The sequence below is a fragment of the Xyrauchen texanus genome, chromosome 23 (genome assembly GCF_025860055.1).
Source record: "Xyrauchen texanus isolate HMW12.3.18 chromosome 23, RBS_HiC_50CHRs, whole genome shotgun sequence".
NCBI classification, from domain to species: Eukaryota; Metazoa; Chordata; class Actinopteri; order Cypriniformes; family Catostomidae; genus Xyrauchen; species Xyrauchen texanus.
The window spans coordinates 31446286-31473293 of NC_068298.1; the positions used below are offsets into that span (position 1 = coordinate 31446286).

The window sequence follows — 27008 nt, forward strand, 5'->3', positions numbered from 1 at the left end:
CCATCCTGCCTGAAAAATTATTTGTTCACCCCATCCAGTGGGATCTCGACGAGCAACTCCTCGAAATGTCACAACGCGTCCCTAGTCCCCCAGAATGTCCCGTTGGAAAGGTCTATGTGCCCGAAGATTTCCGCACGTCTCTCATCTCCTCTGCCCATTCGTCTGTTGGAACAGGCCACCCAGGTATCAGTAAGACTCACTCGACTCTCCAACACAAATACTGGTGGCCAAATCTGCAAAGGGACATTACGACATTTATTCAGGGATGCGCTCTCTGCGCCATGACAAAAGTTCCTCGTCATCTACCTACTGGAAAATTGCTACCACTGCCCATCCCACACCGGCCCTGGTCCCATATTGGGGTAGATTACGTCACAGACCTTCCAGCCTCTGATGGCCATACCTGCATCCTTGTGGCCATAGATCGATTCTCTAAAGCCTGCAAGTTAATCCCCCTAAAGAAACTGCCCACAGCCTTTAACACTGCAGAATTACTTATGGAGCATGTCTTTCGTAATTTCGGCATTCCAGAAGATATTGTGTCCGACAGGGGGCCCCAGTTCATCTCCAGGGTGTGGCGAGCTTTCTTTACCCTATTGAACGTAATGGTAAGCCTAACATCAGGCTATCACCCACAGTCTAATGGCCAAACCGAACGAAAGATCCAGGATGTCAGCCGTTTCCTCCGTACACTCTGCCATTCCAACCAGCACACCTGGAATCGATATTTGATCTGGGCAGAGTATGCCCAAAACTCCCTCCGGCAGGCGTCCACGAACCTAACCCCTTTCCAGTGTGTTCTGGGTTACCAGCCACCACTATTCCCCTGGTCTGGTGAGCCCTCCGAGGTACCTGCGGTCAACACATGGTTCCAAGACAGTGAGAGAGTATGGAATCAGGCACACCATCATCTTCAGCAAGCTATTAATCGCCAGCAGCACTTTGCAGATACCCGTCGCCGTCAGGCTCCCAATTACCAACCCAGGCAACTAGTATGGCTTTCCACACGGATATCTGTCTAAAACAACCCTGTAGTAAGCTGAGCCCTAAATACATTGGTCCATTCCCCGTCGAAAGACAAGTCAACCCAGTCACCTACCAACTTCGCCTGCCTGCTCAGTACCGCATCCACCCCACATTTCACGTCTCCCTCCTGAAACCCCATCACTCACCTGTACCTGCTTCCTCTGCAGATCCTGTCCCTGAGGATAACCCCCCCAATACCGCCCATTGAAACCGAGCCCATCTACACGGTAAGGGAGATATTGGACTCCCGACGTCGAGGTGGCCGACTCGAATACCTGGTGGATTGGGAAGATTACGGACAGGAGGAGAGATGTTGGGTACCCCGTAATGATATCCTCGACCCCAATCTACTCACCGAGTTTCATGCTCAGCATCCTGGGAGACCAGCACCACGACCTCGAGGTAGGCCCCCATGACGTCGGGGTCCAAGGTCCGCTGGCGCGGACTCTGGAGGGGGGGGTACTGTGAGAGATCAACCAGGCTTGATTCCACCCTCCACTCAACGATCACTCTCCCCGGATTACTAATCTAACACACCTGTTCACTATTAACAACCTCATCAACATGTACTATAAATCACTCACCATAACCCCAGTTCAGCGTCAAGCCTCCAACAGGAACAGACTCTCACCGCGATCTTCTGAATCCCTGAAGCATCCCGATTGCTGAAAAGTAACGTTAACTTACCTGAATACCTCTAACTTCTGTGTCCTCATTCTGTTGTCTCCAGGACTCCTGTTTACATTTCCTATCGCCAGTGCCCCTGTATCCCTCCGATTCGCCAGTGAGTCTTCTGAACCCGTTTTCAAGTATCTGCTTCTAAAAAGAGAGGATTTGTATCACTGTACTGTGACTACTTGATTCCCACATTCCCGAAGTGGTTGTGCTTACCTGTTGCCTGTCCGGCACCGAGTGATCTTCACCGTATCTGCACCTGAACTGCCAAATTACTCACCTAACACTCTTGCCACCTAAAATAAAGCTGTGTTTGGATTCACTTACCTCTGCCTCCTTGTTTATATCCTGACAGGGTCACTGAACTAATCAGTTAATAAAATTGAAAACATTTGTGAAACAGAAGCAAGCCTCACCATAATACTCTTTATTTTGCATTTAACCACAGTTGTAAACTTGAATGTAAACTTTTAGTGAATCACTAAAATACCCTGAATTGGTGCTTTTGGCTTATTCTTTAAAAGAAATATCCCCAGAAATTTTTTTTGTGGACCAGTGATTGTCTTACCTTTTTCAACCCTCATGAGTTTGCATCCCTGTAATTTGTTGTGGCATTAAAAGAACAGATCTACAAATTAGAAAATAAGTAAATTTGTTGTTTTTTCATTACCCATTTAGGGCTCTTGCCACCTGTGCCCTCACGCAGCGTTGACTATGCCTTTGTGACTTGTTGATTTTTTTCTTTTTTTTTTTCAATAGCTGAATTTCAAACATTACAATTAAACATGCTACTAAGACGGACAGAAAAAAGTTCTTGAAAAGGAAAAATATTGACGATGGTTAGCCTATGTGGGCTAGTGGTGTGCCATAGAAGGTTTTTAGTTGTAAAAAGTGTGCCGTGTTAGAAAATTTTTTGGGAAACACTGTAAAATTGCCTTCTCTGTGACACTTGATATGTTGCCATTGAATTTGTACAAAAGAAGGCATCTTTTCAGGTAGGTCACCAGCTTTTGGAACAAAGCTTACATACAGTATGTACTGTTGGAGACATACCTTTTTTCTCTGCAAAGGTGAAATTAAACTTGTGAGTCTTGCACTTGGTTCCATCTCCCCCACAGACACCGCACTTATCTTCCTGTAGACCTGATCCTACCACATTATCACAGCCCACTTTCTAAAAGAGAGAGAGACTCCATCAGCGACAGGCAGTGTTGGGTAAATTCCTTAAAAAAGTAGCTCACTACAGATTACTAATTACTTCAATTAAAATTAGATTACACTACTTATTACTTCATGGAAAAAATAATCACACAGCTAATTACTTTACTTTAAAATAACTTTCTAAAAAACGTACAAGCAGCACTTTCAAACTATAGGGCTAATCATTTTGTGTTTGAATGATTATGTTGTCCTTTCAGTGTGCATACAGGTGTATGTCTGCTTGAAACATTGCCATTGTCAAACATCAGCACTGACATTGAAATCTGGCTATTAGAATTTAAATTATAATGTGTTACACTATTTTTTACAGTAACTGATTACTTTCTATCTTGATACATCCAACAGTGATGACCGGCAACTGAACACAAACATTTACAAAAGGTACAGACAGTTATTCACCTCACAGTCTCCGTAGACACAGACACTGTAGGGGTCTTTATAGGAACATCGTGTTCCAGGTTCCACCAGAGTTTGCATGTTGACAGCAGCTCGAATCTCTTTGGATTGACAGTACAATTTGCAGCGTTGCTTAGCTATGGAAAAAAAGACAAGGGAAGTCCTTGGGAGATGAATGGACAAATGATTTATAGCAAGATCAAGAGCATATTGAGAAGGATTGAAAAGAACTTGAATTCTAGAAAAAAAAAGAAACAGTTTCTATGTACAGAACCCACAGGCTTATTTACTCAAATATTTAGGACAAGTGAATCGTTTCTTGAGGTTCTAGGATTAAGAGTGTCTTTAATTGGTTGAGATGCTCGGAATGTTCTAGTCGCTTAAAGGAAAAGTTTATCCAAAAATGAAAATTCTGTCATTGTTTACTCAGCCTCGTGATGTTCTAAAACTTTATGCTGGTATTTTTTTACCAAGAAACACAACAAAATACATTTTTCATTCAGCAACAGTTCATAGTGACCACAGCTGTCAAGCTCCAAAAAGGACAAAGAACAAAAAAACTAAACAAAACAAAGAACTGCCATAAAAGTAGGCTAAACCATACGACTTGTGCACTAAATAAGTCTTCTGAAGATATATGATAACTTATGAGATCTTAAGATCAAAAACTCTGCTTTTGTGTTCTATAGAAAAAATTACAGCATATGGAACAACATGAGAGCAAATAATGACAATTTAATTTTTGGGGGGTAAACCACTCCTTTTATAGAGAAGTCATGTAATGGAATATCAAAATACACAAAATTATTTTTTTCTGAACCTAATTCAGAATATTCCATCCTGGTTCACCAGAAAATAGAGTTACAATTAGATAATGTTACAGGAATTCCATGGGTTAATATAAAAACAACACAAATTAAGTGTGAATGCACTCATTGTAACCTTAAATGTTCTTGTGGAGCGGAGGGGGGGGCGCGGCCGATCAGAATATCGCGCGCCCGGTCCCCAATCGGCCTGATGAGGCGCGCGAGGGATAAAGGCGGCCAGTGACGATGGTTCGAGAGAGAGAGAATTATGGGCATGTCCGTCGTGTGTGTTTGTTTATGTGTTTTGGTTTAAGTTTTCATTAAATTATCATTTATATTGACAAGCCGGTTCTCGCCTCCTCCTTGCCCATCCTTGAGCTATTTTACAGTTCTATTGACTCATTGTGCATTATGTAATCCTAATCCCAGACAAATTCCCAGCATATGTGTGTGCAATCCCAAAACTGCCTTGAAGGGTACGTATATACCAGAAGGGGATTCTAATGATCCAGCTCAGTTTCCTATTAAGAGCAAAACAATGTGATATCTGCCAAATACCCCACAGTCCCAACAATTTAAAAGTGCATTCTTGCATTCTGGGCTGAAAGGAAACTAAGCTATTTTTCCCCACCATAAAAGTATACCCACACAACTCGAAACAAATCAAGGAAAATAGAGTGAATTTTTCTTCAGTATAAAATATTTTAAAAAAGGAAAAAAACGAAAAAAGAAAAACAATTATTACCTCAACTGATCAAAGCTCTCCAAGCCAGTTTTAAATGGCAAGACTTCTTGCATAGTTCTTTCTGCAAATTCTTCAGTTGTAAGTGACATGATAAATCATAAAAGGCTTAGAAAGTCCCTCTTAAAGTGAGCTTTACTTTGGATGTGCCTGTGTTGATCATAAAAAGACAGATCTCCATAGCGATTATGACTCCGGAGGGATAATTTGTGCTACACTCACATGTGTTTAATGATGTGTGTGGAAGTATATGTCTTTGAGTGAAGTCATATTTTCATGTGATGCCCACAGTGAGAGTGAAAACAGATTACATCAGGCTGGTTCTACCCAGACTAACAAAGGTAATCTCTGTTGTGCTGGAAAGAAACCACTATGAAACAAATTAAAGCAAACATAATTCCATTTTCTTCTGGTCTCTTGATGCAAATCTAACATGATGCCCTTTTCGAGATCAGGCAACAAAAAAGAAACAACAACACAAATAAAAATGGGGTTGAAACAACATTAGAGTGACTGAATCATAACATAATTTACATTTTTGGGTAAGATATCCCTCTTAAGAAACCCTTAAAATATATGGATCCCATTATATTTGATAACAACATATAAAACCAATGTATCAAACCACACCAAAGGGTGTAGGGATTGCGAACAAATGATACCAGCAAGAACTTTTCTTAAATCTAAATGAACTTTTCTAGCCATTTTTGCAGTTACTTTTAAACATCATGTGAATTTATTTGAATGGATTTGTAATGTAATTCATTTTCCCTCAAGTTCACACAGTTGAGTGTAATCAAAGGTGTGCATACAGTTCATCACATTAACTGTTGACATGTCCCACTTTGACAACTAGAAAGTGTCTAAATATTTTACTGATTTATTGTTTTAGAATGAAAAACCTAACAAACTTCTTTGTGAGATCGTTTGCTTGAAATGCATGAAGGAACTCTCTTTCTATAATAAATAGTACCACTTGGCTAGATATTTTGTTTTCAACTCCATGCCTGTCAGTAATATCCACTGCCAACTTTGTGCAGAGTAAGTAAAATCTGTGTAAACAAACAAATAAAAATACAAAGAAAACTTCAAAAAGAAAATGTACTCACGGTCAGGGTGTTCGTAAGGCAGCCAGTGGTGCCATGTATTCTGATACTCAAATGTGTTGTCTAACATGCTGCACTGTTTGGCTCTGTAGTCATGGTATGGGTCCTCACACTCGTGAGTATTACACATCTCAAACTGATAGCTTGGGCCGGAGCAAGAACGTCCACCATTAGCTGGACTGGAGGAGGTAAAAGGAAGTAGAATATTTTAGATCAAAGTGAAAAGTTTTAGCTTGAAGTTTAAAAAACCTTGAAATTTGTACAGGCCTTATGGACTAATAGATCTATAAAGCATTAAAAGCTGGATAAGACAGCTAGACAGACGGATGGAAAGAAAGTCAGACATTTCGATATTTAGACAGACAGACAGATAGATAGATATTTAGATACAGATACAGATAGATTAGATATTTAGTCAGACAGACAGACAGACAGACAGACAGATAGATAGATAGATAGACAGACAGACAGACAGACAGACAGACAGACAGACAGACAGACAGATAGATTTGATTTTGAATGTTTAGTTGCCATGTGTCCTGTTCCTCATGTGATTTCCTGTTCCCGCCATGTTTCATGTGTTTTGTCCTTATTGGTTCCTTTGTTTATTGGTCTTGTTATCAGTTCATGTTTCATTGTCTTGTTATCAGTATTGTATTTTCATTGGTGGTCTTGTTACCCCGGTCAGAGTATTTATAGCCCTCATGTTTGCCTTTGACTTGGTCGAGTATTGTGATTGTTTAATCCGGTAACGTTGTCCTTGATCCTTGTTCTTTGTTTTCTCATAGTCAGGCTAAGTCATAGTTATGTCTAGTCTCTTGTTTTGTATCTTTTGTTTTGTTGGTGTAACATTGAGTCAAGATAGAAATAAGAAAGTGACAGACAGACAGAGTGAGAGAAATGGATGGATGGATGGATGAAAGAGAGAGAGAGAGAGAGGGGGGATGGATGGATAGATATAAAGTGAAAGACAGACAGATAGATAGAAATAAGAAAGTGAAAGACAGACAGACAGATAGATGATAGACAGATACAGATAGACACGTGACCTGGCACACAAACTAACATACACATACGCACCGTGGATTGTCACAGGCTCGGGTGCGAAATTGTAGGCCCCTTCCACAGGGGTGAGAGCAGGTGCCAAACTCACTCCACATGCCCCAGCTTCCATCCTGCTTTATGAGGTCTGGAGTCAGCCGCACACAGTGCCCTTTAAAACAGTGCTAAGAGGAAGAGAGCAAAGCAAACACATAAACATGGTCAGTGAGTCGAAGACCACAGGACATATTTCCATTAAAAGGGTGTGTTGTGGTACCTTCCCATATCCACACGTTGTGCCATCAATGGGCGGTCCTTTTTTGGTCTTGCAGAAGAAGGGGTTGTCTGGGTGAGCACACCAAAGCTGCTTACAGGGGTCAAAGGTGCGATACTGAGAGATAGAAGAGCAGAAAGAGAACAATTTATTCTCAACCTTTCTTGCATATCCAATTGAGAACAATCAACTAACACGGCTGATCATAGTAAGGCTAGAAATTGAAGGACATCAGATTGGGTAGCGATAGTAAACTCGTGTTTACAAAGACATGACGATGGGCAGATCACAAAACAGAAGCAATTTTTAAGTATACCTGTACATCTACAATTATTTTAAGAGAGTTCATTAAAGCAGTGGTTCTTAAATGGTGGTTCATAACCCAAAAATGGGTTTAGTGTCTGTTCTGATGCAAACAGCAGATAAAAACAACATTGCTCATGTAAATAATTAAATACAACTAACCAAATAATCCTGCATTGTAATGAAATGGAAACAATTACATTTTTTTGTTGTTGACATCAAAGGCAGAGAGCCTAATCAAACTTAGCCAAATTAGGTATGTCCAGATTGCTCTTTGTACTTCTACGTATGTGTTTGTGTGGGTAAGGTTACTGAGACATTTTATCTGGTACCACCAGACATGGAATTTGCCCAAATAACTGTAATACAGATTTCTATATATTATCACCCAGAACGTGTCCTCCGTTTTGAATGTGTGAATCTTCGAATATTTTATTAAAGATATCCAACCAATTAAACATGTTAATATATATAATTGTCATTGCAATTAACGTTCCTTGAAAAAACAAGCAGCTTTATAAAGAATTCACTTCTCGTGTTTACAGTGTAATTTTTGACACACATATTATGCATTCTGAGGGGGTAAAGTCATGTATACATTTTAGGGTTATTTTTTTTGTTTTTAACAATTTAAGAACTGTGTTGGGTCACCACTCGACTTCCAATGCAAAATCTGAGTCATGAAGCAAAGCCAGTTGAGGACCACTGCATTAAAGTACAGTATACACAAAGCAACAGCTCTCCCTCTCTTCAACCACCACTATCTCTCTCTCTCTCTAATGAGACCATGCAGGATATTTGGAAAAACAAGAGAGGTTATATTTTAGATTAACAGGTTTATTCAATAAATGTGACATATACAATTTAACAAACTCTTTGTTACTGCTGTGCAGCATTGATTAGGCATGATTCATTTTTTTTTTATAATATGGTACATCTTCACTAATGGTATATATAAAAAAGCAATTTCATGCAAGCCAAAAAAAACAAAAAAAACAATGATGAAAAACTGTTTAGTTATGGTACAACTTGTGATCAAGACCACAGTTGGACAACAGAATGTTGGGCAGTGATGGGACAGGGCCTAAATTTAGATAAAATGTTCAAGAAAAACTTATCTTGTTAATGTTCCTCTGAGAAGTGTATTAGACCAGAATCTCTGGCTCTGGTACTAATGATATCAGGAAGCTTGCTCACCATTTAGCAGGATCCTAAACCCAACAATCTTTTAAAACACATCAAGATACCATTTGCAAAATAATTTCTCACCGTTTTTAGCAATAGCCAGATGTCTGTTCCTGTTATTTCAGGTTGAAAATTGTTTCGAGACTTAAAAAGTGGCTAGACAAATAGCTACACTGCAAAAAATATTTTCTTAATCAGTATTTTTTTATTGTTGTCCACTAGAAATATATAAACATCCTTAAAAACAAAATACATTTAATTAGATAAATGTTAATAAAAATGGAGTGACTATTTGTATAAATGGCACCTGCCACACAGCGCAGCTATTTGTACTCCAATAATGAAAGACAAACTGCACCACCTGTTTCACTTCAATGGCATGTCAGTTAAGATGCTTTAGATATATTTTTATCGTAGGAACGGCCAAGGTTCGATTCCTCCTTTTTCCCCAGTTTTCCTATACTGTTTTCTGTCTCCACTCTTACAGTTTTTTCTCAAATGCTTTGGCTCAATTCTCAAATGTGAATAATTTTTTTCAAAACAATAAGTTCAAATCTCTGAACAATTAGTTTCTTGTTCACACCAGATTTGAAATGACATGGAATGTTTGTGATGTCAGCGTGTACAAAGTTCTACTGTCTCGGACCTGAAAAAACACGGTACTCAACCGACTCAACCCTGAGATTGTAAAATCTCGCAAAGGTATTGGGTGCTGCCCAACCCTCTGCTCTGCGTATGTCTGCTAGGGAGGTGCCCCTGGCCAGTGCCCATGAGGACGCAACATTTCTTGTTGAGTGTGCTTGGACCCGCAAGGGGGGCATGGTTTGGGTGCGATAGGCCAACTTAATGGCGTCCACTACCCAGTGGGAAAGCCTCTGTTTGGAGACAGCGTTCCCTTTCCGCTGTCCACCAAAGCAGACAAAGAGCTGCTCAGAACAAAGGGAATTGCTCTTTTATTGAGAATGTGGGTACCGCAGCCCGAAGGGGGTGCGGCAAAGTAAGTAAACTTGACTGAAAATTCTACTCCCTGCCCTCCACCGTGGGACGGAGTGGTCTGCTTAACAGCTCCGGAGCAAACATCTTGGTCCCTGGGTCGTCCGTCTCAGGAATGCTTGGGAGCCTTCCGGGTCCTCGAAGGGGTTCGTTTTTAGGTGCCGCAGGGGGACACCATCGGCATGCAAAATGGGCACGGCCCGCGCTGGAGGTGTGGCGGGGCATGATGTGAGATATGGCCTCCATCTGCTTTTTCACCTCTACAGTGTCGCCGAAAAGGCCGAACTGGGAGACAGGTGCATCAAGGAAGCGTGTTTTGTCCACTTTGTGCATCTCGACCATGTTCAGCCACAGATGTCGTTCCTGAACCACGAGAGTGGCCATTGCCTGACCGAGTGACCGAGCTGTGACCTTTGTGGCCCTGAGGGCGATGTCGGTCACTGAGTGCAGTTCCGTCGGGATAAGGACAACCCAAGGACGTCGGGATAAGGACAACCCAAGTGCAGATCTTTAAGAGCCTTGGCCTGGTGGACCTGCAGGAGGGCCATGGCATGCAGGGCGGAAGCGGCCTGTCCGGCGGCACTGTAGGCTTTGGAGGTCAATGAATATGTTATCCTACAGGCCTTGGAGGGGAGAACAGGGTGACCCCGCCAGGTTGTGGTATTCTCGGGGCACAGTTGGATCGCAACCACTCTGTACACCTGGGGGACTGGCGTGTACCCATGGGCCGCTCCGCTGTCGAGGGTAGTGAGCGCGGATGAGCGAGAGGCACGGTGACGGGTGGAGAAGGACTGGTCAGCTCATCATGCACTTCCGGCTGTGAGCGGCACGCAGACCCAAGGAACCAATCATCCAGCCGCGAAGGCTGTGGGGAGGATGGAGTGTTCCAGTCTCCGATGCAGCGGAGAGCTCATCCGGCTTGGGGGGCTCAAGAGGATAGGCAGGCTGGACGTGAGGCGAGCTGCTGTTACCTCGAGCCCGGACGGAAGTCAACGAGCGTGTCAGGGAGCGTGTAGTTCACGGGGACGTATCTGGCAAAAACGCGCCAGCTGCCATCCCCAAATCGCCTCCATCACCAGCTGGGTCTTCCTCAATCCCGTGGGAAGGAGCGACACGGGGGGCGGTTGGAGTGGCATTCCTTCTGAGGAAGGAAAGCCGCGACCGCAACGTTGCCATGGTCATGTTCTCGTGGAGAGCACTCTACCGCATCCAGAAACTACACAGGGGTGGAAGGGCATCTTTATAAAGACGCGTCCTGAAAAGGATGTTCAACGCCAGCTGTGTATATGCTCTTTTAGAGAAAATAACTATTTTTGAGAAATAACTCTTTTAACTGCACTGTCGAAGTGCCCAGGGGCAAAGCTGCACTGCCGTGCAGAGAAGGAGAATGCCGCTGATATGCACCATAGATCCAACAGCAATCGCTCAGAGATGGGAGGAACAGTGTGTGACTCGCAGCTCGCTGCATACACAACCAGTCGGCTCCGAAGAAATTTTCTGAATGAAACAAACGCATTTCCCTCTTTTTTATACCCGTATGTCCGGGGGAGGGACATGCAAATTCTGTCTGCCAATTTCTCATTGGCCTTTTCTCATAGATCAGAGATGCAAAAGGCTCTCAAGAGAGACCCCTAGTGTCGCTTCTTCGACACAACTTCGAAGTGAGCGACAGATGGGGAACCATAGTTTTAATGCAATTTACCATGGAGTTACACTGTAATATGGTGTTTTTGTTTTTGTGGTTTCTATGATTTTATTAAAAAATACCATGGTGACACTATTGTTACTGTAGTAAAACCATGGTTAATTTCATAAGGGAAGATTAGGGTTAGCTTTAGGGGTTTGTGTAGGGTGTCTGTGGGACTCCAAATAACAATAGTACTGTATGTTCGTTAGTATCTGCACTGCTTTCAATGGGCTGACAATAGAATCTAACGCTATTTGCACTAAGTGTAAATAGTCCCTGCCTAATAATAAATATATTGTAAGAATATTAAGACCTCTTTTCAGAGAATCTTGTATTAAGTGTATGCATTTTGTTTAAAGTAGTTGTTCCCAACCCTGTTCCTGGAGTGCCCCAACATGGCACATTGTGTATATCTTCCTTTTCTGACACACCCAATTCAGGTCATGGAGTCTCCACTAATGAGCTGATGAGTTGAGGTGTGTTTGATTAGGGAGATATCCAAAATGTGTAGTGTTGGGGGGCCTGGTTTAAAGCATTAACCTCACATAATTTAGTAATATTTATGCTTAAAACAAGAAAAAAATAATTTTGCAATGCTGCAGGAAAAATACCTTTATTCATGATATATTTTATCAAAACAAGTCATAATGTCTTTAATATTATTTGTAATCAGTTTTATATACAGTATAATTTTAGATTATACTACAGTATATAATAATTTAGATAATTTTATAAGATCTTATATATTTTTATATATTTTGCTTTAAGAATATTAAGATTTATTTTTTACAGGAAAACAAGACAAAAATACTGATTAAGAATATTTTTGTCTGTTCATGGATATTCTTTTTTTTTTTTTTCATTTTCAAATGAATGTAGAAAATTCACTTAAAAGTCTGTGAGAGTACCATAGACTGTAGTCATCAGGTTAACTTGACATTAAAGGAATGTTCGGAGTTTAAAAGACATTAAACTCTGTTGAAAGAGTCTGTGGCATGCTGTCAAATACCATTGAAAATAATTCAACTATCCCTCAGTTTGCATAAACAAACAAAATGTGTGTCTACAGTAGTGTATTTACAATGGAAGTCTATGGGGCAAGTGCACCAAATTATTTAAAATCAGAAATGTGAAGCTTAAATTTTTGTTAAAACACTTTTTCACAAAGAAATTAGTTATTTCAGCTTTTAAGTTGTCTACAATGTCCTTTTAGCGGTGGCCAACTGTTCAAGGTACATGAACCACAAGTTATTGACCGACATAATACCTGTGGGTGGAGATTCCTCAATATAAACAGTACATTTTTGTTATTTACGTCACATCCGTAGTATTCTAGTAACTCTAGGCAAAAGTTATTGTAATTTATTTACTGACTTTACATGATTATTACAAGAGTTGAAAGTTGATTTTAATTTAATTTGAAATGCAATTTGAGTCAAAAAAAAATTCTGTTGTAACTGACAGCATTTTAACTTCTAATAGAGCTTAACTTGTTTTGAACCTGCCATATTCCTTTAACTACACTTACGCATCCTGTTATTTTTAACATAGCTCAAAAATAAAAAATAAAATTAAAATAAAAACCTGTGGCAATTCATATGCCAGAAATTAGATAAAGATTGCTAGGGGTTTAGTATCCTGCTGCGTACATATCTGCATTATGACAATGAGTTCGACAACAACCAAAAACATATAATGAAACAATTAACAATAGGACCATTGGAATTGAACAAAGTTCAAACAAAAAAGGCCACATTGCTACTGAATGGAACACCTTACCTGGGCTCCCGATGGCCCCACCTTTTGCAGCTAAGGGAATGTTTAACAAGACAGTGAAGGACAGTCCAAGCAGTGCTGTGTAGCTGGAATTTCATTTTATGAGCACAAATGATTCTTGAAACCATTTTTAAGTGATTTCAAACTCCTACCATCTGGTTTTGATTATCTGATAAGCCAATTTTTTTGTAAATAAATGAATTATTCTGATACAAAACTTTTTTTTCCAACAGTGAATCATAAATGGTGTAATTAGCCTCACATTTTCTGTCAGTGTGAATTAATCTGAAGTGTAAAATATGAGCTAAGTCCAAGGGAGTCTTTTGGTTATAAAGTCTGCACACCTTCGAACACTCAAAGTATACTTCATTTGACTATGCGCACATACAGAGGCAGTTGGTGCATGCGTGCTATGACAGCTCTTCGATACTGGACTATTTCTATTCAGGAGTTTAGAATTATAAAAATGTCGTAATAGTTCTTCAGACTCAAGTGTAAATAATTCCCAGCACATGTGTATAATGCATGTTCAGAGTACAGGCGGTTAGAAAAATCATGAAACGCGTTCATTGCTCGAGCACTCTGCTAATGACAAAATTTGTGTGAACTGTCCTGTATGCAGACATCTAAAACAAAGTATACTTTGAGCTTAATCAAATGAATTATGTGTGAAATTTGGTGTTTATAAGAAATGTTTGTGTCTTATTGTGAATCCGGCAATTGGTTTATATTTAGACATCTACATAAAATAAAAGCCTGCTTATGTGCTTTAGGAGGAGTGCTGAGTTTAAAGGAATAGTTTCTAAATCTAAAAAAAATTTTTGCCATTATTACTCACCTTCATGTTGTTACAAACCTGTATGCTGTTATTATTCCAGTGGAATACAAAAGGAGAATTTTGAGGTATCTTCACATAGATCTTTTCGATAAGACATCATAGTGACTACTTCATGGTCTAATAAGCTCCAAATTAAACACATAATGACAGTTTCATAAAGTCCATATCAATTGTGCACTATATTCCAATACTTAAGCAATATAACTCTGAGCAGACCAGAATGTCAGATGAGTCAATATTTACTCATAATCTTCCACTTGGCTGCAGCTCTCAAATTAAATATGGCACAATTCAGGTGTCAATAAAAACTATTTGTCTAGGTTACATACATAACCTTGGTTCCCTGAGTGGGAACAAGACACTGTGAATGAACGCTATGGGACACCATCCGAATGTCACGTGGTCTGAAGCCCTTATACAATCACGCCAATTTAATGGCTGATGACACTTAAGCGACACACCCATGGAGCTACGTCACAAGCTCCATAAAGTTGCTCGCTATCGCACATTCAGTCAGCTATTCTGCAAGAAGGCATAAGCCTATGCAGTTATTAGAGTGTATGGCCACCTAGGTAGCATTTTGTAACTGTGGCGTTCCCTTTCATAGGAACTCGAGCAGCATATGAATGCTATGGGAATTATATACAGTACATTCACTTTATACAAACAGTAGCTGCCAACTGTCTAAGAACGTGTGGCAAGCATACAGCGGCGCACAAGCGAGCTAAAGCATCTGTATTAAATAAATTATGTGTTTGCTCCTGTGCCAACAGAGAGAACCTGGGAAGCAGGAGTCAAACCTTCACCCAGATTAAAACATCTACCAAATGAATGTGGAGAGGCCCACCCTGCCTCCATACAAATGTCCTACAAGGACGCACCTCTAGCCAAAGCCCATGAGGATGCCATGTTCTTTGTAGAATTGCCTCGTATACTTGAATGCGATGGTAAACCTCATGCTCCATAAGCATTCAAAATTGCATCAATAAGCTGATTCAAAACAGTGGAGATCATTGTGGACTTTAGGAGGAACACCACAACATTGAATATACTCACCATTCTGAACAGAACTGTGGCAGCAGTGGAGTCCCACTAACTTTTTGAACTGTTGCCTTCTGGCCAGCGCTACAGAGCACTGAGCACCTGAACCGTCAAGCACAAGAACAGTTTTTTTTCCCTCAGGCCATCCATCCCATGAACAGCTAAAACTGCCCCATTGAGAAATAATTATGTGCAATGCACAGATTAGTCTATTTATATTTTTTCAACATATCTTACCTCTTCTGCCATTACATTCCCTTGCACTGTATATAACAGATTTGCATTTGTACATACGAATGTGTGATATATATATATATATATATATATATATATATATATATATATATATATATATATATATATATATACATACAGTATTGTGCAAACGTTTTAGGCACTTGTGAAAAATGATCCATAGTGAGAATGCCTTAAAAAATAATGCCATAAATAGTTTTCATTAATCATTTAATGTCATACAAAGTCCAGTAAACATAACAAAGCTAAATCAATATTTGGTGTGACCACCTTTGCCTTCAAAACAGCACCAATTCTCCTAGGTACACACTTTTTCTTGGTTGTTGGCAGATAGGATGTTCCAAGCTTCTTGGATAATTCTCCACAGTTCTTCTATCTATTTAGGCTGTCTCAATTGCTTCTGGTTCTTTATGTAATCCCAGACTGACTCGATGTTCAGTGGGGGGGCTCAGTGGGGGTAATGCCATCTGTTGCAGGGCTCCCTGTTCTTCTATTCTATTCAATTAGCAAAAGATATGGTTGGAAGTCTAAAATGTATATTTCCTATTGACACACTAAAATGTAAGAAATAAAAAAAACATTTTAAGACAATATAAATATATATTGTTTTATTTTGAATTTCTGTATATACTTATATTTTCTAATCACTTTTTATTCTATATTTTTATGATCTCTGTCTTGTTGTTATATTGTTTGTGCACTGAAAGCTTCCCTGTATGTGTAAGCATACTTGGCAGTAAAGCTCATTCTGATTCTTATTCACAAGGGATTGAACGATAGGGCATGCAAACCATTGACTCTCTAAAACAATGCCAATGCCACAAGCAGGGACGTTTTAAGAGTCAAAACAGTACCAATTACTGTTGTCAAGGGCTTGAACGGGGCACCAGAGAGCACCTCAAACACAACAGATAAATCCTCTAAAAGGATACGTATGGGACGAAAAGGCCTAAGCTTGCATACCCCATGCATAAACGTGTGTTGATGGATCAACCACAGCGGGGATAAACCATCATTCAAAAGAGCTATCCCTTAATGGGCCACACCTATAACTTCCATAAATTTGCATAGATGCCCAGCGGTGCTAGGGATGAGAGAGAAAACCAGAGGGGACAGTGGGATATCTTGCTCAAAGTGAACAGGTCCACTTCAGCTCTGTTAAACCTCCTCAGATTTGTTTCACAATCTACAGATGTGATGTACATTCTCCAGGTATCAGATCCAGTTAGGACAGGAGATCCACCCCTAAATTCAACCGGTCTGGAACATGTACAGCTCGTAGACATTACCTTGTTCTGTGAGCACAGAAGGATGCGATGTCCCAGTCTCAGCATGGCACGAGCAGCAGCGTAAATATCCCCAGACAGTGTATGTGTCAATCCAGTCGCTGGCATATACAGCGCCCCAACTCACAGAGGAGGCATCTGTCATTACCACTCAGCAGTGACACACCTGTCCCAACAGAACACCGATATCAAAAAGCAGGTCAGTTTCCATGGTAACAAAGCATGGTAGCGCCCACGCGTCACTCTGTAGGAATGAAGCACATGCCTCAATGGTTGAAGTCCCTTTGTGGAGTTCATCCATCACTGAAAAAGGTCTTGCATGCCAAAAGCCCAGGGAATGACTGCGGACGCCGCGATCATGAGTTCCAAAATCCTGTGAAATGTTCTCGCAGGGAAACACGTCCCACTCTGAACATGGCTAGATACTGGCGTAATGACAGACAGGCACGCCTTCATTGTCCGTGAGTCTAGCTCCATGCCTAGAAACATAGTCTGTTGCCTTGGCAACAGGACGCTCTTGTCTATATTCACTTTCAGCCCTAGATTGCTTAAATGGCTTAGAATGAAATCTCAGTGTTGGGCAGCCAGATGGTGTGAGCAAGCTTACACCAACTAAACAAGATCCTTTATCCAGTGTGCAAAACACGGATGCCTTGATGTCTCAAGGGCCTCAGAGCTACATCCATGCATTTCGTGAAAGTCCAAACAGAAGGACGCCAAATTGGTTTGTTTTGCCCCCAAAACTGAACCTGAGAAAGTGTCTGTTGCTCGGCACAATCTGAATACGAAACTATGTGGTCTTCAAATTTATTGTCACAAAATGTGTAGATCTATCAGCTGTCTGAAAAGGCGACATCCATGCCGCCATTGAAAAATCAAGCAGAGAAATGAATGCGTGTCTCTTCGCTCGCCAGAATGCCCGCATAATCCAGGAATGGGTGATAGAAAAACTAGATAAAATACCTTGCATCTCCCGATAGAATCCCGAGAGAATAATGGCTCAGATGAAGCACTCGACATGTTAGTTCACCATCACTCTCTTATTCCAGCCCCCTCATTCCGCCGCAAGCAATGCTTCAAACAGGGAGGGGAGAGAGAGTGAGACGCTGAGGCCACTCCTCCATTGCTTATTGATGTGCATTCTCCCAGAACGACACAGAAAAACACAATAGCAAAAAGGGGCCCATTTTGTTTCCTTACCGTCCAACTAAGCAATCTCTCATCGAGCATTTTTTAATGACGAATGGCTCACAATGCACATGGCTCTCAAACACATTGTTCATCAGAAAATGGCCACCGAGCTAGAGTATGTCCGATGAGACTTACACTTTTGCTCAGGGGGAGAGCGACAAACATGAGGAGGATTCCGGTGTCCATTCACACTCCTATCTTCTCAGACACAAAGCCAAAATACACTGAAGAACAGAAAGAAATCTGACTAAAAAGCATGAAAGTGTCTTTATGGAGCCTGTGACTTAGCTCCCTAGGGGCGTCGCTTAAGTGCCATCAGCCAATAAGTTGGCATGATTGTATAAAGGATTCAGACCACGTGACACTCGGACGGTGTCCCATAGTGTTTATTCACTAAAAAAAGGGAAAATAAGATTACTATGTCTCACTTGTCTTGAAACTTAAAGTCATGATATCATGCCTATGCCATATATGACCTTTTTTCAGTGAATAATGACTTAAGTTTTTGTATTTTCCTCAACACAAAGCTATCTTATGTATCAGAAGACTTGGAATATAGCATACATTTATGGTGATTTTATAGTTCTTTTTTGTCCTTTTTAGAGCTTGGCAGTTGTAACTATCAATTGTCATTGTATGGAAAAGAGTTGTGTGAATATTCAGAAAAAAAAACATTCTATGGAACAAATAATAATAATATTAATAACAGTAATTGGGTTGGGACCAACATGAGTAAATAATGACCAAATTTTAATTATAGGGTGAACTATTCCTTTAAAACCTATTTTTTTTCTCCTGTTTAATATACTTTATTTCCTTTGGTGTGTACAGATATCAAAACTCAGTCACTCAACATAGAATACTGTGTTATTTTTATAATGCATTATTGGCATGTATAACACATCATACTGGGTCACAGCAATATGGTGAACCCAGTGACTTACAAATGGTGATTGTTATGGCAAGCTGATGGTTGTTAGGGGGTAATTATACATGCTTAATGTGATTTTACAATCTCATATTAATAATGCATTATTTGAAAGGGAAAAGACAGTATGGCGGTGAATTTGAGACTGACCGCTGTGCACATCATGTATCCGGCCCCGAAGTCAAAGCGACACTGTTCATTCATGGAGTAATGCAGCCCGGGCAGCTGTGGAAGCTCCTCCCATGTGTGCTCAAATGGGTCGTCACGGAGACAATCATACGAACTACAGAGGATGAATAAGATGGTATATACTCCACAACCTAACTATACAGCATGTAAAATATAACTATACGCTATATACAATAGTTTTGGTTGATAGAGTTGTGTGTACAGTATGTAAGTGATTCTGTGTGTGTTTGTACAGTGGGATCCAAAAGTCTGAAACCACTTTTTTGTTTTCATTAAAGCAAAATAAACAAAGCTTAATGATTTTGAAAAAAAAAAAAAAAAAAATACAATTGTTTTAAGGGTAAAAATAATGTAACATTAAACATAATCAAATCATGGTGGAATAACATGGTTTATCAGATTTTGTGGAGTTTATGCCAGCTTGAGTACATGCTGTTGTTAATGCAAAAGATATACCAAATCCAAAGAAATTCTGAAATTTGTGTAAACTTTGTCAGCTTGTCACTCCAATTTTATGTTAATAATTTAATTAAGTGTTTTTGCTTGTGGTCTCAGACTTTTGGATCTCACTGTATAACCAGTACTCACTGTAGGTAGCGGCCCAGTTCCTGTTGACTACAGCGGGACCAGTGAAACCGGTGGAAAGCAGCCTGCACTAGTGGAGCCATGATGCTCCCCATCTGCACCTCATCTCCACAACGATTCCCCTGCCCATCATGCTCCATTCCCAACCTATAACACACACACGGGTGTCTCTTCAACCTCGGGCACTTTTAGCAGTGTGGATTTTTAAGTAAATACTTGTTAAAACATTTTTCACACTCTCACTAGTTTATTTTACAAATTCTAATGACAATGTCCAACAGTTTATGCACATGCATCAAAAGGAGATTTATGCCATTTTTGTTATTTTCTTTTTCTGAAAGTCTTGAAAATGACCACTACATTGACATTTCCATTTCCAGCGTCACATCGCTGCACGTTGTTCCACAGAAGAAGGAAAAAAAACTTTGTCTTTGTAATCTTTCATCAAAATGTAACAACTTTCTCTACTTGTAACAGTCTAAAATCAAGTTCTCTAATTTTTTACCCCTCCTCTTCAAACCACCTAACTTCATATGTAACACCCACTTTTCACAATGCAATCAATTCCCCATGGATAAGATCAAGGTCCGCCCTCCATTTTTTTATTTTTATTTATAAAAAAAATTTCGGCACAATGCACCACAGAATCAACAAAAGTAAAATGGGTTTCAAATGAAATTTTAAGATTATTTAAGCACCATTTTTGTAAGGATCACTCTCAAAAAAGAGGTTCTACATAAACAGTACTCTGCAGATATATATTCCTTATATATTTTCACATATTTCTTTTGACATATTGATATAAAGCCAGCAAAGAAAAGTACAGCAAATACTCACACATGGCCGGTTTCATGCGCCACCACGAATGCTGATGAGAAACCGTCCTCATGGTTGAGAGTGCAGCTCCGCACGGGATGACACATGCCTGTGACAGGAGCGTAACCTAGCAACGCACAACAACACCTGATTGAGTTTGACTTCTTCACATCTTCATCACACACATTCACTCGCACACATTTTCTTAACTATCCAAACCAGACATACCATAAACCATCAACAGTTATTTTTTTTATAAAGGGCTAACAATAATTATAATTAGTACAGACTAACATTAACCCAAACACTAACCCTTACCCAAAAAAAAGTGCTTTGCATATTTAGAAACATCTTATTTATGAATATAATTTTCCACTTGAGGACATCCCCAAATGTCTCCAAAAGGTTTTTTTTGCTCACTTTTGGGACAACTCTCCAAACAAGACCTCAGTACACACACTCCTGCCATTGATTTTTTCAAGTTTCATTTTTAAAAATGTTTTCCACTGATATGTCAATGACTGAGGTCAATTAAAGTTATTGTATCACACCAAGCCCTGTCCTTATAGATATCCATTTATCAGATTGTGTATGTTCGTCTTTGAATGACCAACTGTTCTTGTACGCAACATGTTTCAATATCTGGAGGTTGATGATCTGCTTGCGTGTGTGTATGTGTGTGTGTGTGTGTGTGTGCGTGCGTGTGTGCATGCGTATGTGTGTGTGTTTTACCTTGCATCCCTGTGGGTCCAAACTCTTGACGAGTGAGAAAGATGGCATGATCGTGGTACTCTTTATCATTGGTGTCCTTCTTCTGCTGCTCAAAAGCCCAGCGACACACATTCTCCAGGCTCTGAGAAGGGTTGCCCAGCTCTATGAGGCTTGTGGACTACAAATATACAAGCAAAAAGACCTCAGTCAAACTTAAAGCAAATTTTGAATAAGCTAATGGCATCTGCTGTAAGTGTGAATCGTTTCCAAGCATCTGAAATAAGACAAAGACATATTGTGGCTTTCATATAAGCTACAGCTACTTACAATTTGCAAGTTATTCACTTTTGCAATGCCTGTTGCTGGTCTTATTGTGCATGATTAATTTGTGCATATGTTTCCCCCCAAAAAATTACAAATTACAAATGTCTTCGTAATCTTTGATCAGCATGCAACAACTTGATGATGTCTCTCAGTTTCAGCTTCACAAACCCCACAACATTTATAATCACTTCACAAAATAATACTTTTTCTTCCCTTTCCCTCCACCCTCCTGGCTCCATTCTGTATACAACACCGACATTTAATCCAATTAATTTCTGATGAGGTTGGTTTTAGAAATAATTTTTTTTGCAGGAGGAATCTATTGAAATTAAACATGTTGAAATGAAATGTTTATAATAATAAAAAAAGAGCAGTAGATGTGATGGTGTTATTATGATGCTGGTGTGAACCCAGATGTAAACATTGCTCCAGTTTCCCTATGCCGGCGAGAGATATATGTGTGGCGAAACGTCCAGACAGGAATTCAGTGCTGTGTTGTGATGATGTGGCCACGAGAGCAAAGGAAGTAGGAGATCCTTTCCAGATGTGTGTTCTGAAAATGCCTCTCTCTCCCTCTGCCTTGTTCTCATGCTTTTAACGTTCTATCAGGGTTGTGAAATCAGAACTACGGTGTAAAATGCTGTGACACCTCTAACATCCAGTAGAAGGCGACTTTACCATTACAATGCATTGCTTTGTTTATGAGAAAGAGGGGGTGGGAAATACACATCGCTCAGCACCATTCTAATGCTTTATTCTCATTACCCTTCATTTATGTGCTGTATAAGAAACTGATGAAATATACATAATTTAACTGTGTGCAGACAAAGTGGACTAATGTAAACTAGATAAGCGCATGATTAATCACATCTTTTTATGCTGAGATGTTTGCTGAAAATGTCATAGAAACAGAGGTTAAGTCTCAGAATTCAGCACACAGCAGAGTTCCTCTTGTTCTTGTTAATGGAAAACATGACAGACATGCACGCATGCTGATTAAAGAAATATACAGTATTTGCATCTTTTTATGCTCTGTGATCTACCGAACACAGAGAAGGGAATTCTATAAACAGTTGTCACTTTTGTGTGCTGCAATTTCTCAAAAAAAGATTCTTACATCTTAAGCTCTAAGTATATCTCTGTTTTTATGCTTAAAGGATTAGTTCACCCATAAATGAAAATTCTCTTATAATTTACTCATCCTCATGCCATTCCAGATGTGTATGACTTTTTTTCTTCTTCAGAACACAAATTAAGACTTTTAGAATAATTTTTAGAAGAATATCTAGCTCTGTAGGTTCATAAAATACAAATGAATGGGTGGCAAATTTTTGAAGCTCCAAAAAGCACATATAGCCATCATAAAAGTAATCCATACGACTAAAGTGTATTAAATATTGTCTTCTGAAGCAAAATGCTAGGTGTGTGTAAGAAAAAGATCAAAAATTGAAATATTTTTTTTACTATAAAATTTATTTCCGCCAAGGGTCAAATACATGCTGCCAGAGCGTTTGAAAGTTCATGCAAGTATTGACCCGTGAAATACGAAAGAATAGGGAAGCGCACTGTTGTTTACACCACCAGAGGAGCATAGATAATCATACATAGATGGTTATGTATGATTCGCCTCATTCGGCTAGCTCCCCTTCTGTCACTCACTCCACGTTGTGTCGAATGAAGTGACACAAGGAGTCTTCTTGGGATCACCACAGTTCCATTCACCTCTGTTGGCAAGAAGCACTGCTGTTGGATCTACGGTGCGTTTCCAGCGGCGTTCTCTCTCTCTGCACGCTGTGCAGTCTACGCCCCTAGGCACTTCGATAGTGCTTTCATTGCCTGAAAGAGTGTTTCTCCTCCTAAAAAGAGTTTACTTCCTCTAAAAGAGTTTGAGTTCCCACTCATAAAAGAGCAATACACAGCAGGCGTTGAATGTCTTTCCGCCTCTGTGTAGTTCCTGGATGCGGTTGATTTCTCTCCACTTCTGACGGTCGTAAAGGCTGACTCGCGTGCCTGGGCTGTGATCACATGCAGGCAGCTTTTTATGAATGGTTCATGTTCTCAGTACGAGAACATAGCCATGGCAACATTGCGGTCGCGGCTTTCTTTTCTCACGAGAGAAAGCCATCTCACGAGAGAAAGCCCCCCACATCGTTCCTTCTTCCCATCTGATTGAGGGTGACCCGGCAGGCGATGAAGGCGATTTGGGGATGACAACGGCTCAGTTTCGATGGATAAATCCCCACAAACCACCCGCCCCCCAGCACGTTCGATTGCGGCATTCTCCCTTCAGCCCCCGGATCGGAGAGCATCACAGCGGCGTCTGATGCTGATCTGGGCTGCCACCTGCGGGTCTACTCACCCAGTCTGAGGCTGACGTGCAGATGTCTACTATGCTTTCCTGGGCCACCGTGAGCGTGAGGATGGATTGGAAACGTCCGTCCCCCCCTCACGGCTACTCGAGCGGTTCCTTGGGTCAGGGAGTCGCTCAGAGCCATGAAGGTCACCGCGCAGGCACTCGTGGTCCAGGAGCAACACCTCTGGCTGAACATGGTCGAGATGCGCGAAGTTGACAAAGCATGCTTTCTCAATGCCCACGTCTCCTAGCTTGGCTCCTTTGGCGACACCGTCGGTGCAGTTTTCGGCAGTGAAGAGGCGATACCCCACATCATGCTGTGGTGCTGCCAAACCAGCGCACCCCGCCTGCTTGCCGAGGGAATCTGAGAGCATGGATGCACATGAATTTATAGAGATATTTGCATGATGGATCCAAAGTCCACCAGGCCAAGGCACCCAAAGATCTGCACGGGGGTAGTCCTGATCCCGACGTGCTGCAGGAACTGCGCTCAGCGACTGACCTTGCCCTTAGAGCCACGGTCACTCGGGCAGGCGATGGCCACACTCATGGTCCAGGAACGTCATCTGTGGCTGAACTTGGTCGAGAGACGTGAGGCCGACAAAGTGTGCTTCCTCAACGCCCCTGTCTCCCAGTTCAGCCTCTTCGGCGACACCGTCAAGGACTTCATCCAGCAGTTCTTCGCGGTGAGGAAACAGACGGAGGCTATCTCACATATTCTGCCCCGCCGCAAGCCTGGCCCACCCCGCAGAAAGTCGACGCCCCCCTGCCTCACGGACCCCCTCGAGGACCCGTAAGGCTCCCAGGCACTCCTGAGGCGATCGACCCACCCATGAACTGACCAGGTGGATCGCTTGCACCTAGCGTCCTTTCTCTCGGTGGAGGTAAAATGGTGCGCTTTCTCTGTGCGCTTTTGGATCCTGGATGATTCCTCCCTAGCCCTATGGGTCCGCAATTCGGTGGAGGAATTCACTGACCCAATCCACTACGGGTACTTAATTTACCTGTACTGGAATAGGTGCTCCACAGGTCCGGACTCCTGCGTGGACTCCTCCTGTGTGTATATTCCGCGGTACGGTCCCCTTGCGAGTGGACCCGCATCTCCCTTAGGCAGTTCCAGCTGCCCTCCGGTCGCCCTGCTGTAGCAACTCCCCCCTCTTTAAGGCTGGATCTACCACCGAGCCATTTTTTCCACATGTGACCTGAGGGTCCCATGTGATGTATCTCGCCACTTACCTCACCGTTCCTGGGCAGGTGTGGTTTCCGTAGGGTCTTTTCCCCCTGAAAGAATAGGAAACTGGGTAAGATCTCCATCCCACAATGTGTGTAAGGGCCGTAGCCGCTTTGGCTCTATGCGAGAAACATAGAGAGAAAAGAGGCCCGGCTTGGCTCGGCCCGTTCCCAGATTGGCAAGCGTCGCCTTGTTCTCCTGCTTAGGGTAACCAAAAGGGTTCCGACGTCTTTTTATGGGATATTGGGGAAGGGTACATGCAGTCTGATGCAACTGATTGCCTTTGCACGTAAATATACCTGCCCGCTCTTGTGTCAGCAGTACACGTACACGGCTCAGCGCATGGCGTGATTTGAATTGGACCTCTAGTGTCGCTTCTTCGACACAACGTCAAAGTGAGCGGCATACGGGGAACGTCTAGGTTACGGATGTAACCGCCGTTCCCTGATGGAGGGAACGAGACGCTGTGTCCTCCCGGCCACGTCGCTGAGCTGAGCCACTGTAGTGGCCGGACCATTCTGGCTCCTCAGAAAATTCCTGAATTTTATTCCGCTTTTATACCCGTATGTCTGGGGGCAGGGTATGCAAATACTGTCTGCCTAATTCTCATTGGCCTTTTTTCATAGATCAGAGGCATATTCGGCGCTCAAGAGAGACCCCTAGTGTCGCTTCTTCGACACAACATCTCGTTCCCTCCATCAGGGAACGGAGGTTACATCCGTAACCTAGACGTTACTTTAATACTTTAAATTAAGTTGTTTTCTCATGAGCTACTTTAACTTTTACTTGAGTCCATTTCCATGAAGGTAACTTTACTTTTACTCAATTACGACGAATGGATACTTTATACAACACTGGTTGGTCGCAAAAACAAAGCAAAGTTGGAAGGCTATTGAGCTACAATGTTATACCTTTCAAAAGTCAACCTACATATGGCTTACTGACAGTTGTCTGTGCATATAGTTGAAAGTGTTTTAACATCTGAAAAAGTACACATAACACCTTAAAGTATCAACTTTGTGTCAGGTGTTTCTCCTAAAATTCCTTAGGAGGAATAAAAAAAGATACAACATTTTTGATTGCAGAATTTGGTATCTTGGCAAGTCTGAACACAGTTTGAGATCTCTTCTGAAACTCTAGAGGAGACATGTTAGATTCTGAGAAATCCGAAATGCATTAGGATTTAGCAAAAGTCTCCAACTGCTCTAAGAGCAATGAATTTTATGTTCAACTGGTTTTTCTTTCTGTGTATAGTTGCCCCAAAAAGCATTTAAATCACACAAAAAAAATAAAACCAAGTGGCATTTATTTCTCTCTCTCTATCTCTCTATCTATCTATCTAACTATCTATCTAAATATATATATATATATATATATATATATATATATATATATATATATATATATATATATATATACAGTATAGATAGATATACATATTTGATTTCTGTGATTCATACATTTTTAAGTGTGACGTAAGGGTAAAAAATTCAGTACTTTTGTGGCCACTGTATTTGTGGCAATTATAGGCTGGTTCTAGATCAGTTATTGTGGCTGTAAGGTTCAATACATATGAAACTGGCTAGCTGATCTGTGATCAGCTTCTCCACTGATCTCCAGGCAGAGAGGCATTTTATGGAACTGTGTTTATGAATGAGGCAGGGTCATCATTGATTATTTATCTTGTATGCTGGATTCTACTTCCCAGAATACTTTGCTCGATCCCATCAGGGAATTGGTGGTGTGCATATGTTGGGGTGGGGGGGTATTCAGAAGGCAATTGCATAACAACAGCACTCTATGTGCTTTGGTGTTGAACTGTGAAGGCGTGCGACTTTGAAAAGACTCCCCTGGGAACGCTATGCTTTTAGATCCCCGTTTGTTCAGTCTGGAGGAATAACAGGCCTTAAGCTATGGCGAGCACCAGCACAAGGGGGTGGGAAAAGATGTGAACTTTCATCACTTTTCAATCAAACTTTCACTATACAGAACTGCAAGGGCGCTAAATAGATAAAGACAGTGAGTGCTT

At 41.1% G+C, this 27008-nt stretch overlaps 1 protein-coding gene across 2 annotated transcripts in view; it reads right to left on the reverse strand.

Moving 5' to 3' along the window:
- Positions 1–27008, reverse strand: part of LOC127663072 (A disintegrin and metalloproteinase with thrombospondin motifs 2-like) — a 269588-nt gene that overhangs the window by 21730 nt on the left and 220850 nt on the right. For both annotated transcript variants that reach the window (XM_052154488.1, XM_052154489.1), the window contains exons 6-14: positions 21093–21249; positions 20382–20487; positions 19548–19691; positions 18921–19053; positions 7291–7404; positions 7053–7198; positions 5976–6151; positions 3322–3455; positions 2755–2875 (exon numbers count right to left, since the gene is read on the reverse strand). In XM_052154488.1, the coding sequence (XP_052010448.1) occupies positions 2755–2875; positions 3322–3455; positions 5976–6151; positions 7053–7198; positions 7291–7404; positions 18921–19053; positions 19548–19691; positions 20382–20487; positions 21093–21249 (1231 nt within the window). The remainder of the gene's footprint in view (positions 1–2754; positions 2876–3321; positions 3456–5975; positions 6152–7052; positions 7199–7290; positions 7405–18920; positions 19054–19547; positions 19692–20381; positions 20488–21092; positions 21250–27008) is intronic.